Source organism: Hemibagrus wyckioides, linkage group LG26 (assembly GCF_019097595.1).
Source record: "Hemibagrus wyckioides isolate EC202008001 linkage group LG26, SWU_Hwy_1.0, whole genome shotgun sequence".
Taxonomy (NCBI): Eukaryota; Metazoa; Chordata; class Actinopteri; order Siluriformes; family Bagridae; genus Hemibagrus; species Hemibagrus wyckioides.
In genome coordinates, this window is record NC_080735.1 from 19,568,441 (window position 1) to 19,582,626 (window position 14,186).

Genomic DNA, 14,186 nt, shown 5'->3' on the forward strand with positions numbered 1-14,186 from the left:
AATATCAGTTTCATCAGTACAGCTTAGATTTTCTATTCTCCTGGGTGCACAAACTGGAAATTATATGAAAATTCTAATATAAAAATATGAACTTATTGGTTATCGGTATCGGAATCGGCCATGAGAAGGACTTAATTATTGGTTATCGGTATCGGTTTAAATTTCTCATATCATGCATCCCTAAAATAATCGTTAGTTACAGCCCTATTTCTATGAACTGAAAAATAGTTAAAATCTTTATGTAGATAACAAAACTGCAGATAATACTAAACATACCTTCATTTTCTCAGTTGACAAGTTATGCAGAACAGCCTTGATTTCTATTTGTTCATAGCGAACTGCTGAGTAAGGTAGCTTCAGATCTATAAAGAACTCTTTTTCCACTGTTATTTCATAGGGATCAGCCACACAGATGCCTGTATGATAAGAGAAATGTATGCTTCATATGCAGGTGTCTGTTTCAGACTTTAGACATATCACTCTACATCAAGATTTGTAAAGAGAATGTACTAACCATGGGTCTTAGAAATACTGATGGCTAGGATTTGCCAGGTAGTAATAGAGCTTTTTATATAGTCTTTGTCCAAGGTGAGACTTCTTGTGTCACTATAATAAAAGTGGAAAAGAGCAGAATGCAAAATCAGACCAGTACTACAGTTTTCTTCAAGAATGCTATACTAATAAAAATCCTGGATTTTTGCATTTACCATGATACGTTTTTTTCACAATCTGGCAGGTCTATGCTCTTCCACATCCAGCTTTCAGGGAACTTTGTTCGGGTAAAAATTTCATCAGAGCTTATAAAATCATCATCATCATCACCACCTGAACAAATTTATATTTTTAATCATGCCTTGGACAAGAGGCAAACAGATTGCCCCTTATGGATATTTTTATTATTATTATTATTATTATTATTATTATTATTATTATTATTATTATTATTATTATTATTATTACAGCTCATCTATGCTTGTGTAAACACTAGAAATAAAAAAGGTAAAGACATTTTGAAAAAATGTCACCTGATTTGACTGGCTTTCTTTGTAGAAACCTGTAATAACTCAAACAAAAGTAAATAACAAAGTGGGTTCTTACTGCGAGCCAAATGCAACAAGTCTTTCTGCTCATCCTTGCGTTTTTGGATCTCCTTACAACAGTCCAGGAAGGCCTGGACACACTCTGCACCATCCAAAATAAATGAAGCTCTCCGTTCACATGTGTAGCCCAGCCTGTTCTGCCTCAGACCGTCTGCACAGCATTTCCTCTTTTCATTGGTGTATTTAGAAACTTAGGTAAAAGGGTAAAGAGTAAAAATCAGCAATTAGAAATTTAAATCTATCTATCTATCTATCTATCTATCTATCTATCTATCTATCTATCTATCTATCTATCTATCTATCTATCTATCTTATCTCGTTGTTTTTTGTGACAGTGTGTGGCAAGTTAAAAGTCAACACACAAACACTATAAAAAAAAATCAAGTTTCTTACTCAGTGTTTGGGTAATCTGATGTAAACTCTCTGCTCTTCGTTTTCTCTTCAGTGGGGTAGGACACTCAAGAGCTATTAAAAAAAGAAAATTCTTAAATGAAACAGCTTGTAGTTGAAGTCTAAACCTGTCCATTTTCCCATAATTTGGTTGTGCCTCTTTAATATACTAAGGTGTCAATTTCCTGTACCAGCTGTAACTCCCAATTATTTCTATAATAACAAATAAATTTCACAGGGCTTAAGAAATAGTCCACATAATCTAACCCTGTAATTTAACAATGAAAACCAAAAATTAAATGGCCAAATATTTATGGACACCTGGTCATCACACCATATAGGCTTGTTGAACATCCCATTCCAGATTAGCCATGCTTTGCTATTCTAAAGACCTTCACTCTTCTGAAAATGGTTTCTACCAGGCGTATAACGAGTACTGAAAATCTGTAACCAAGCATAAGTATTGTTACATGACTGCAACCACATTACAGAAGATGTCTGTCCTGCAGGTCTGTAACAGTGTTATTGGCAGCTACAGGAGCGGAACACTGACTAGCCTGTAAGACACAGGTTCCACTAGTTGGGTCCCAGTACAAACTATAAAATCTGATGAGAGACGATCAGCTTGCCACAGCACAGATATCAGCAAGAGGAACATCTCTGGCCAATGCACTGGATGAGGCAACACTTCTAGTAGAATGAGCCCTAAAGCCTAGAGGCGAAGACGTTGTGTGCCTCATAGGCCCGGGAAATAATACTCTAGGTGCTGCTTGGAGACCAGATTGCCTTTATTGCAGCTGCTAAAGCAGACTAGCAGAGCAGAGGACTTATGCCATATGCTTGAATGATTTATTTAAATGCTGTGAGCCCAAAGAGAGCACAATAGGAGCAGCCTCCCTTGCTCCACTGACTCATAGGGTAGAGGATAGAAGACTCACAAATGACCAGACAGCTAACCATGATGGGCACCTTGGGAATGTATCCCAGCCTGGGATGCAAAATAGACTTGACCTTAGCTGGAGCTAACTCCAGGTAGGAGGGGTGGCTAAAGGGCCTGTATGTCCCCCACTCTCTTGACAAGCATGCCCGTGAAGCACTCACTTTATGCAATTAACTATGGACCAGTGTCTCAGAAATATAGACTTGCTGCTGAGAAAGATGCCACAACAAAAGTAAACAGACCAGACTCTGAGGATTTGGTTCACTAGCAATTTATATTTCCACAAATGTTAACCAAAAATGTTCTTGTTGTCTCTCTTTGTTTTAGATTTCAGAACCCTTTTTTTTTCTTCGGCAAGGTACGTTTTCCCACACACAATAGTCAATATACTAAAAAAATACATTTGAATATAACCACTTATTTTCTGTTATAACTATTAGTAAACTTCAGTTTTTCAGTCCTTCAAAAAAAAAAAAAACAGTTGTTGAATTGTCCGTAGTAAAAAAAAGGTAAATGCTTTCTGTGAACAAGAAAAAAAATGTCTCCATCCAAGTAAATAAAAAAAGCTATTCAATTTCCTACCATTTGCAGAGTTCACAAACTGGTCTTTTTTCACAGAAAAATCCAAGAACAGACTCAATGGCTCGCCAGTCCAAACCTCCTCAGAATCAAGGGAAGGCCAGGACAAATTCACATCAAAACAAAAACCTGACCTTGGCTTGAACAGACAAGGTCACAAAACAATCATAAATACTTTTATTACATCATATAATAAAGTGTTAATTAATGAAAATAAACTAACCACTGTTCATTATACATTTCACAAATAACTTGAATGTTTTAAATATTTTACATGCATTCTTCAAATAAAGAATATTTTCTTTAGATATGCAATTGTTTTTTCCATATAACATTACTCTTATATAGAAATGAGCACTTTGCATTAAATAAATGATTACACAGTTAGGTGCCATTTACCAAATACAGTGTTACACATCTTTAACATACATAAATCACTCACAAATGTAAATAATCTTGTTTTTTTCCTGCTTAACAAAGATAATGTAACTGTAACTAATAATATGGCAAACTGACTTACCAAAGAAATCTTTAAACTCATAGAAAACTCCCCAACTTCTTTCTCCTTTTTAAATCAAAATAAACTCTGTAAACACTTTTTTACAATACTCCGATGCTAATAGAGTATATGCATATCAATATATGTTTGATATGTAATAATAGAAGTCAATTTATCCGCTATGCCGCATTGAAAACGACTCGCTACTGGCCACATCATTAACCAACTAGGAATATGTATTCATGCAAACCTATTTTCTTTAAGAAACTAACTTCTTTTTTATAACTTCCCAATAACTTTCACATTATTATGTTCTAATATAATATATTATATTAAAATAATATATATATATATAAGAACTGCACTCGCGATACTTTAATGTAATAAAGAATAAAAAAATAAATAAGCCTAAAGATAGATCTAAACAAAATATAAACTGTTAAAATGCTAAGACATTACAGTCTGAACATCATGACTTTCTATTATTCAACTAATGCAGTATTTAAGTTAAAATACATACATGACTTGGGTGAACAATGGGCCAAAACAGACTCAATCACTTGGCTGTTCTATCAATTGAAAAAGGAATTCTCAGCACTATAAATACTTGTATGGTAATTGACCGTTTTGCTCAAGTCAAGTCAAAGAAATAGGATAGAAAAGTCACCAAGACTATGGTGCCAAAACCCACTGTTTCCATGCTGCCAAATGGTCTGACAGAGACACAAGCCGCCATACCTGGGGCCCTGAAGCAGTGTACTGGCAGGGACAACCGCAGGGAGTGGACCTAAGGAATGAGCGGGAACCACAGTAGTCTGCTTTGTGGCATGAAGGGTAAGGTCAGTGGCTTGGTGGAGTTCAGCTATTGATTCTGGATTAAAACCCTTGCCACAGTCCACGTCTTTAAGCAGGTCGGCCTGTTAGTGGTTAGCAGTGTGGGCTTTCTCCATGCTGCCGAGAAAGGGAAGAGATAGCTAGCTAACGTTTCTTCAACCTTGGGTAGCACCACGTATCCATGCTTGCTGAAGCCTATCACCTCTGAATAATTACAGGTGGCCAGGGTAAACATGTAAGCAGAATACAGGTTTTTCCATGAATTTGACACCTTAGTGTGAAGTTTATAATGGACACCAGTCGCCTACTCATACTGTAGCATTATGACTACCTGCCTAATATTGGTCCCCCTTTTGCTGCCAAAACAGCCCTGACCCATCGAGGCATGGACTCTACTAGATCCCTGAAGGTGTGCTGTGATATCTGGCCCAAAGACTTTAGCAGCAAATCCTTTATGTCCAGTAAGTCACGAGGTGGGGCCTCCATGGTTCAGACTTGTTTGTTCAGCACATCCTACAGATGCTTGATTATACCACTGCATACAAAGGCATTCTTTGCAATAGTGTACTTCCAACTTTGTCAACAATTTGGAGCATAACTACATGTGAGCATGATGGTCAAGTATCCATAAACTTTTGGCCATATTATGTAATCATTTATATGGTGAGTTTTTCAGAAAACTTTTTAGTTAACTCAAATATTTGTTTTAAACTTAACATTTTTTATTTAAATAAATTTGCTTTACCTGTTCTTTCATTGGTGCCTCCTAATTTATCCGACTCAAACAGTAGACCTGCATCATAGAAAACCCCCATACTGTCCTTACCACTGCCTGCTGTACAGCCAGTGTCATGCTTCTCAATAATGTCCCAGATCTTTTGATGGGAATAGAAAATAATTTTATGTAAATATGTACAATGTACAATTTTCTGTATCGAAATTAGATTAGCTGGGACACTGTTTTATAATTTTTTGTGTATTTACCTCCAGAGAAAAGCATAAAACTGTAAGATACAAGATTGCTAATAGAATTAAAAACCCTGCCAGGTATTACTCACCTTGGTCTGTGTGAGTCTATTCTTGTTAAGGACAAAGACAGCTTTATCCACAGCTACCAGACCAACCTTGGCTTTTGGATCTCCAGTAACTATGAGTTGAAATTCATCATCAGGCTCAAATTTATTTTTTTTCCTCTTTTTTATATCCAGCTTGAGCTATATTACAGAAGATAATAAGAAAAAATGAAGAAAAAAATACATCAGGGCTGGACAAATTCCTTAGCTGACCCATTGGGTAAATGGTTGCTGCAGCACTCTACCAAGTCCAAATTTTTTTGATTGCCTGAAAACTGACTAAACTAAAAAGTGGTAGCTAACAAGCTAATCAAGTGCAGAATAAGGGAAACAAATGAATACACCAATCAAGCATAACATTACGACCACTCACATTTAAAGTGAATTACACTGATTCTCTCCTCATCATGGCACCTTTTTCGTTATGTGTTATTTGTTACATATGGGGCTGCATAGCCACAGACCAGGCAGGGTGCCCATGATGACCCCTGTGCACCGTTGAAAGCACCAACAATGGGCACATGAGCATCAGAACTGGACAAATTGATAAATTCCTTATACCCTGAGAGATGAGTGAGCAGTGAGCTGTTGAGCAGTGCTAGGAATGATTAGGGAGCATGGTGCAGTGTAAGGAATGATTAGAGCTTTGAGGTGAGAGGGTACTGGTCCATTTTTGGATTTGTAGGCAAACATCAGTGTTTTGAAACTAATGTGTGCAGCTACTGGAAGCCAATGAAGGAAGTGCAGCAGTGGGGTGTTAGGAGAGAACTTAGATAAGTTGAAAACAAGTCTCGCAGCTGCATTTTGGATCATTTTCAGAGGTCAAACTGTGTTTAGAGGTAGAACAACGAAAAGACGGAACATGCACCTGAGCAGACAATTGATTGTTCTTGTTTACCCCAAGGTTGTGAGTAGTGGCCAAAGGGAAGATCAGAGATCTGTCCAGGGATATTGCAAGATCCTGATGTTGGGATTAGTCACCTGGGATGACCAGAAGTTCGGGTTTTGCTAGGATTAAATTTTAGCTAATGTTCCATCATTTATGATGTTTGTCAGACATGCTGAGTTCCTAGCAGAAACTGTGGTATCTGAGGGCAGAAAGGAGAGAATAAGTTGAGTGTCATCAGCATAGCATTGGTAAGAGAACCCGTTTGAGGATATAACTTCACCTAGAAAGTATGGAGGGAGAAAAGAAATGGACCACGTACTAAGCTTTGTGGGACACCAATGAAGAGTCTGCGAGGAGCAGATGTCGATCCCCTCCATGTTAACTTATATGAGCAAACTTACAGGTAGGACGAAAACCATTCCCATACTACTCCATGGATTTCAAGACTACTGAAGGTGGACAAGGCTTGTGGCTGACTGTGTCAAATACTAAAGGTTGAGGAGGATGAGGACAGATTACGACTTGGCCGATTTAGCAGCATGTGGTTTCTCAGTGATAGATAAAAGCGCAGCCTCTGTGGAATGCGCTGCTTTGAAACCTGACTGGTTGGGATCTTGGAGATTGTTCTGTGAGTGGTAGACAGTTCATTATAAACAGTGCATTCAAGAACAAGAAGTGTTACCAGTCTGTTTTTTCCTGAAGTCTGAAGGATCCAGGTATTTGGTACATGACAAATGTTAAGGATACATTAATCATTGTAGTGATGAACTGCAGAAGGTCATAGCGGAAGGGATTAGATTCAGTGGGCAGGTGAAGGAACTCTTCTGTTGCAAGGGTTAAGAAATGTGACAGTGAAGGAGTAGGGGAATCCTGGTTGTATAATGTAGCTGTAGTCAGGGCATAAGTAAAGATCTGGCAGATTTTCTTAATCTTTTAATAAAAGGCGGTAAAGTCTTCAGCAGTCAGGGAGTAGGAAGCAGGTGGAGCCAGGGGGTTGAGTAGTGAAGAGAAGTTGTGAAGCTTATGAGGATCCTGTGCAGAATCTTCAAGCTTTTCCTTGTAGAAGGCAGTCTTGGAAAACATCACATCGAAGGACAATTTGGACTGGAGTGCTCTGGCGCAGGCCACTCTTGTTCCAACCTTAACACACCATGTCTTTATAGACCTTGCTTTGTGCACAGGGACAATATGTCTTTGGCTTATTTGTTCCAGTAAAGGGAAAACTTCTGGCCACACAGTGTTTATATATTGTGTGAATTTGTTTTTTTTTTTCATATGTAGACTCCCTATAATCCTGATTTACTCTTGAACTTTCAAGAATAGAATCCTATTTAGTATAATATTGTAATTTACTTTGAGAAGGAATCAGATTGCCTACCGTTCCCATGCATGTGTCCTTCACATCAACCCAGATGGAGTCAGACACAACTTCCGAGGATCCTATGTGATAATATGCAACCACTCTAAACGAGGGAACCAGGTCCTTGGTGATGGATAGAGGCAGAGTTGCCAGCGAGTTCCCTCTTCTTTTAAACCTATAACCTTGAACAATCTGTCCTTTACTAAGGATCTGACATAAAGAGAGGCCCAAGTTATTTTATTTAATAAAACAATGTGTTTCTTTAGTTACTAAAGTTAGGTTAGGTTATATGGTTAGGTAAGGTTTTGCATTATTATTACACAAGCTAGCAGAACTACCTCACAATAGCACCAAGATCTTTAAATGTATATGTAAGAGATACCAACCAGATAAGTTAAATCTTGATTGGGGTCACTGCTTTTGAAGTTCACATTGATGTTTTTTTCATCTCTGATTTCCAATTCTGCAGCATCAACACTTAAATGTAGGTAATTGCCAGAGCCTCCTTTGGTGGTGTAAGGTTGGGCAGTCATCTTGTTTTCAGCTTGTCTTTCATCTGGTATGCCTTTGGCTGCAGTTCTGGCCTGGTTATATAAAAAAACAGTTAGGTCTGAAATGTTCAGTATGATTTACTTCCTTTGAACATTCACCAATGTAGAAAAATTGATCTTGATCCATCCACCAGCTTCCAAAATACCAGTCAAATAATTCTAACGTAGGGCAAACATGTACTGATCAGCTTAGTCAATTAAAAGGGAAACTGAAAAATAACTTAGCAACTGAAAAAGATGGTTTACTAGTTCAACCAGTTTGGCCTATGATGTTTTATAAGCTGGGGGTTTGAAGTCTTATGTTTCCATGTGATTCCAATTCTTGTATAATTCTTTTTTATAGCATAAACACAAGTTAATAAACAGTCATGAAATATTCACATTGGTTAAAACCCTATTTTATATGACTCACAGTGATTTGTAGAGTCTTATCTCCACCCTGGGTGTTCACTGTGGCCTTGGCCATGCCGTTACTCATGGTTACAGCCTTTACGTCACCAGGTTTGACCAGCACCTTCACATTTTCAGCAGGTGACTGGTCTGGATTGGTCACATAAACCTTTTCAAATCCAGATCAGACATAAATTTTAATTGGTGTAATTAAAGTTCTTATTAGTGAGATATGCTACATAAAACTCAAAAGTACAAATCAAATGTAATAATTGTAACACACCAATGTTAATTATTTACACTTATTATCTAGTGCTCCAGCACATTATTAAATTATTTATCTTTTTCTAAGATTATAAGGAGCTATAAAGGTATGCATACCGTGACATCGAAAGACATTCCAGGATGGAAGAATTTTGGGGTTCTCTTGAACTGGATGGTGTAGGGTGATGTCACAATTTGAATGCCGCCTTTCTCTGCTTCAACAATTTCACTACCTGAAATAATATTAATGATAAATGACAGCTAAAACGAGTCAGATTGCATTATGTAAAGTGCGACTGTAGATCAACATACTGTACATACACACACTGGGTCTTACCAGTCTCAGTTAAAACACTGACTGAAATGTACAAAGAGCTTCCGACCAGCTGAGGAATATTAGGGAAGGAACGCTGGATCATATCTTTAGTGACCTCGGCTTGTCCCTCTCCATCAATGATCTATATGCAACATAAAATACTACACATAAGTAGTAGTAGTGATGTCCAATTGTCCCTGACATTTTCTGCACATGACAAGCTTGAACATGAAAGTGATAGACAAAGATATTAAAAAGCTGTGGAACTTACCTTTACTCTTTTTAAAGAGGCAGACAGAGTGTTTTTTGTGTCATTAGTCTTAACACCAAACACCACAAATGCAACACCATTCACATCTTTTCCAAACAGGTACCTTCATATAATTAACAAAAGTTAGATTATACACTTAGTTGGCCCAGTTAAAACTAGTAATATTAGTATTTAAATATTATTAATTACAATAAATTCTTATAAAGTCTTTCTAACATACATTAAGGCAGCTTATACGTTGTTGAAACCAATTTGCTTATTTTTTGGTGAACAGGTGGACAGGTTCAAACAAACACTTAAGCAGGACTAATGATTCATTTTCTATAACAGTGACTCTGACAGCAGTACAGCTGCAATGTACAGGATTATATTACTGTTCTTGTTATAATACCTTAACATTTCTAAAGTGACAGCTCTATCACAGGGACTTTTATAGTGAAGCTCCCACATGTTAATGTCTAAATGTCTTTTTGGAATATCTCAATATATCATCTTCTGGTAACTGTAACATTAACTTTGCTTCATCACACCACTGAGCCTCTCTGTATTTTACCAAAGCAGTAAATGAGTTTTGTTTTCCTTATTTAACCCTCACTGCAACCGCACTTGCAAAATGATTTTCATTTAACATAATTTGATGTCTTTGTCATGTTCTACTTACTTGGCAGTTATATCAACTGTAAGTTCGTTATCATCCACATAGAAAAAAGGTTTGGATGGTTTTAATGCTACCTCAAAGCTCGGTAACACTGCAAAGTGAAAAGCAACATGTAAACACACACGTAGACCAAAAGTAGGGTGGTTTTGTAGTCGAATTATGAATCTTACCATATTCTTTAACTTCAAATTCAGCAGTGAAGTTCTTCTGTGGGCTGTTTTTGTACCATGTTGCTATTTTCCATATTCCAGGTCTGTAAAAATGAAAAAGAAAATGTTAACATGTTTTAATCTGAAGTATAACAACATAATAAGTGCAAACGTAATTCAATTAGTAATGACTGTTTTCTAACACTTCATATCAGAAGCATTAATGCAGTGGACTAACTTGGCAACTTCAGGGATGCTGTATGACCCTGTTATGGTCCCTTCCTTAGGAAAGAATGTGTCACTGTTAATTGTGATTCCATGAGGATTCTTGGGGGGAAAAAAGAAAAAAGTAACTTGTCATATCATTCAGAAGTCTTTCAGAAAATACATAATGAAAGGATAAGCAGATCAGAAAATCAGAATATACAATATTTTTACATCATGATGAAATAATAGAAACTGCTAGAAACCGTTGAGTGCATAAAACCCCAGCTGAGTTGTTTGAGCACTTACTATGATCTCCACATAGATTCCTACACTCTTCTCAACAGGCTGCAGATCAGGAGTCATTGGGAAGATTCTGTAAAAAACTGGAACAAAAAGTATTCATTTGCTTTATATTAGGATACCCAGACTGAACATGATTTCTGCCACATGAATGAATGAATGAATGAATGAATGAATGAACAAAAAAAATCATTTCTATTAATTTATTTGTTTTGGTGAAAATGTTTAATGTGTTAATGTGTTGATTTCAAATGCACTTGGAAAGCATCCTGCATTGTAGTTTTAGCTTTTGACCACATTACAGTCCAGTTAATATTTCATCAATGAGTCCAGACTGCTTTACCTGTTGTTCCCGGTGTGTAGATGCTCTTGTCTGTCTGAATGAACATGTAGCCAGACTGAAATGATAGTAGGACCACTTTCTCGAGCACTTTAGAAGGAAACTCTGCCTGCAGATACACATACTGCTTCTCCAGTGGGTCATCACTAAAGAAGCCCTTATTGTCAGGAATCTGAACCAAAGGAAAATTACGCACATATTTTAGTCTACAATAACTATAGAAATGAATAAGATATCTGACATATCCATTGTGTTTCAGTGTGTTTGACCACATTTCTAAAATATTTTTATGTCTTTATATATACCTCCAATTTTTGTTGTTTGGACAAAAGAGAGGTTGTAAAACAATGCTTTTAACAGTGAATTTTAAAAAAAATTGAAGCATAGCTCGGTATCTGTTATTTTATTTTTTTAAACATTGATGAAAATTACATTTTTTATTATTAAAGTAATAATTAATGGTTATTTATTTAATACAATTATTGATATTCATGCTTAAGATATTATTCATTTTTAAAAAGTTTATCTGAATTAAATGGGTTTAATGCAAAAAATTCATCTGCTGAAACCTTAATTTCTTTCCAAGCTTCCTTAAATTCTTCAAAGTTTCAATAGATGACCTGCGTGACTAATAACAATTCAGATTCATGATTTTCAAGGTTTTCAAAGGGATTATGATAAGGGGACTTGAGAACTTCAAAATGCTGGGCAGCAAGGAGTGCCTTCCTTGTGCGCGTGATGTGTTTGGCGTCGTTTTCCTATTGGACAATACAAATTCGATCTACAAAAAGATACCTCCATACTCAGCAACAGTATGTCCTGCAAAATGTGCACGTATCGGTCCTTTTTGCACCAAAAAGCTCCTGGAGCAGACATGCCTCCAAATACCATCATGTTTCTTCCGCTCTGCTTAACGTTGACACGAATGTATTTGGTTTCGGCTCTAACCACGTCTACTAAGATCATATCTGATATCATCCCAAGCAAGATGACCACAGAACATGGCTCCAAACTTCCACAACCCAGTCCCTATGTTCTTTAGCAAAGACGTGACATTTTTGCTGTTAACTGAACTAATAAATGGTTTATTTACTGTTACGCAACCTCTTAGTCTAGCCTCTAATATCATTGCCATGCGGTGAGAGTTGAAATAGGAGGCTCTGACCACTGCACATCTCATACAGGACCTTGGAAGCTGTTCAGAAGGGGTCACACACTGAGATGATTTGCATCCTCTGGTCAAAAGTCTTCCTTTATCGGCCACAGCGCAGTGCTTTACATTCTGCACAGTACCGATGTCACGGTGCTTTGCAATAATTCTTCGGATTGTGTCACATTTCAAATCCAATACATGAGCAAAATACCCGAAACCGACTGCCTACTTTTAGCCATTTTGTCAGGATCCTCTTTGATTGAAGAGGACAGCTCCTTCCTCTTGGCCATTTTCACAAAATCACATAAAACAACGTCTAATAGTATAGCCAACATAGTACTTGACACACCTATAAATAATAATTATGCACAATAATAATAATGAGTGCATGCTTTGTATGGCAGCTTGGCCAACAATGATGTCCATGGAATATGACATGTTAATTGCGTCATGACAAATGAAACACTTGAAAAGTGGAGTGCATAAATTGTGCGTGTGTGTGTGTGTACCGTTATGTCAGCAACTGCCTGGTAGTCGTTATCAGCAGTGAGGACGACAGATTGAGATGTCAGTTCTGAAGTTTTCTGTGGGTAATTCTTTACTCTGATCCTCACAGGGATGTTACTTCCACTATAATCCTGAGCTTCCACAAACACTTTCTCAGGGGTTCCCACCCGCAGCAGGTTCGAGGCCACCATGACATAGCTGTTATGACAAAGAGGAAAAAGGCTTTCAGTTTTAATTAATTAATTTTAATAGTTTAACATTACGTGTACTAACTGTAGAGTAAAATAGTTGCCGTTTAGGGTGATTCCATGTTAGAGTCCCACAGATATTCCTTTAAAAAAAGGGGCACATTCTCTTAATTATGGCTAATGATTAAGAGGCTTTTTGACTTTGTGTCACCACCACACAAGAAAAATCTCTCTCTCTCTCTTTCTCTCTCTCTCTCTCTCAGCATAATCAATATAATCAATAGTTCAGCCTTCTGCATTTGGTAGCTGTGGCAGACGGGACCCCATAAGAAAGGGAAAAAAGTGACTGAGTGCATAGGGCCCTAGGAAGATTCTGAAAAATTTCTCAATTGTATGCCACGTCTACGCTACTTCTCTTTTTGCTCCACCTTTGTTTGACACCTCAAACAATATATGCGCAATTTTTATGACCGGATTGGTTTTCTAAGAGCAATGACACAAATTAACGGACGGTTTGCCAACCCATTGCAGGGCACCAGAGGTGGGTAGAGTATCCAAAATCTGTACTCAAGTAAAAGTACAAGTACTTATAGAAATATTTACTCAAGTAAAAGTAACAATCTAAATAGTTACTTGAGTAAGAGTAAAAAAGTATCGGATGAAAAAACTACTCAAGTAGCTAGTTAATAGTTACTTCTGATCTGATTGATCTGATTGAACGAAAACCCAGTCTCTTTGTTCTGCTTATATAAAACATAGGTTGAAGTGAAGAAGCCTATCTCAGTCCAGTGATGGTCACATCTCAGTCCAGTGATGGTCACATCTCAGTCCAGTGATGGTCACATCTCAGTCCAGTGATGGCCACATCTCAGTCCAGTGATGGTCACATCTCAGTCCAGTGATGGTCACATCTCAGTCCAGTGATGGCCACATCTCAGTCCAGTGATGGTCACATCTCAGTCCAGTGATGGCCACATCTCAGTCCAGTGATGGTCACATCTCAGTCCAGTGATGGTCACATCTCAGTCCAGTGATGGTCACATCTCAGTCCAGTGATGGTCACATTAACATTACATGACCTGTCATTTGCAATAAAATCTCAAACACACTCAAACACAAACTTGTCAGCATCTGCATTTAAACAAGCTAACAGAGAACAAAAGAGAAGGTGTGTGTGTGTACAGAGTGTGTGTTTGTTATTATGTTTGTGTATGAACTTGTTTGTGTG

At 37.4% G+C, this 14,186-nt stretch overlaps 1 protein-coding gene across 1 annotated transcript in view; it reads right to left on the reverse strand.

Moving 5' to 3' along the window:
* Window positions 1-14,186, reverse strand: part of LOC131346873 (complement C3-like) — a 34,897-nt gene that overhangs the window by 19,492 nt on the left and 1,219 nt on the right. Inside the window, exons 2-20 of the mRNA XM_058380599.1 lie at window positions 12,773-12,968; window positions 11,114-11,282; window positions 10,777-10,853; window positions 10,502-10,590; window positions 10,285-10,367; window positions 10,118-10,205; window positions 9,457-9,559; window positions 9,207-9,327; window positions 8,987-9,102; window positions 8,628-8,774; window positions 8,051-8,248; window positions 7,683-7,874; window positions 5,401-5,556; window positions 5,088-5,217; window positions 1,494-1,565; window positions 1,099-1,290; window positions 708-825; window positions 515-606; window positions 277-416 (exon numbers count right to left, since the gene is read on the reverse strand). Of these exons, the coding sequence (XP_058236582.1) occupies window positions 277-416; window positions 515-606; window positions 708-825; window positions 1,099-1,290; window positions 1,494-1,565; window positions 5,088-5,217; window positions 5,401-5,556; window positions 7,683-7,874; window positions 8,051-8,248; window positions 8,628-8,774; window positions 8,987-9,102; window positions 9,207-9,327; window positions 9,457-9,559; window positions 10,118-10,205; window positions 10,285-10,367; window positions 10,502-10,590; window positions 10,777-10,853; window positions 11,114-11,282; window positions 12,773-12,968 (2,479 nt within the window). The remainder of the gene's footprint in view (window positions 1-276; window positions 417-514; window positions 607-707; window positions 826-1,098; window positions 1,291-1,493; window positions 1,566-5,087; window positions 5,218-5,400; window positions 5,557-7,682; window positions 7,875-8,050; window positions 8,249-8,627; window positions 8,775-8,986; window positions 9,103-9,206; window positions 9,328-9,456; window positions 9,560-10,117; window positions 10,206-10,284; window positions 10,368-10,501; window positions 10,591-10,776; window positions 10,854-11,113; window positions 11,283-12,772; window positions 12,969-14,186) is intronic.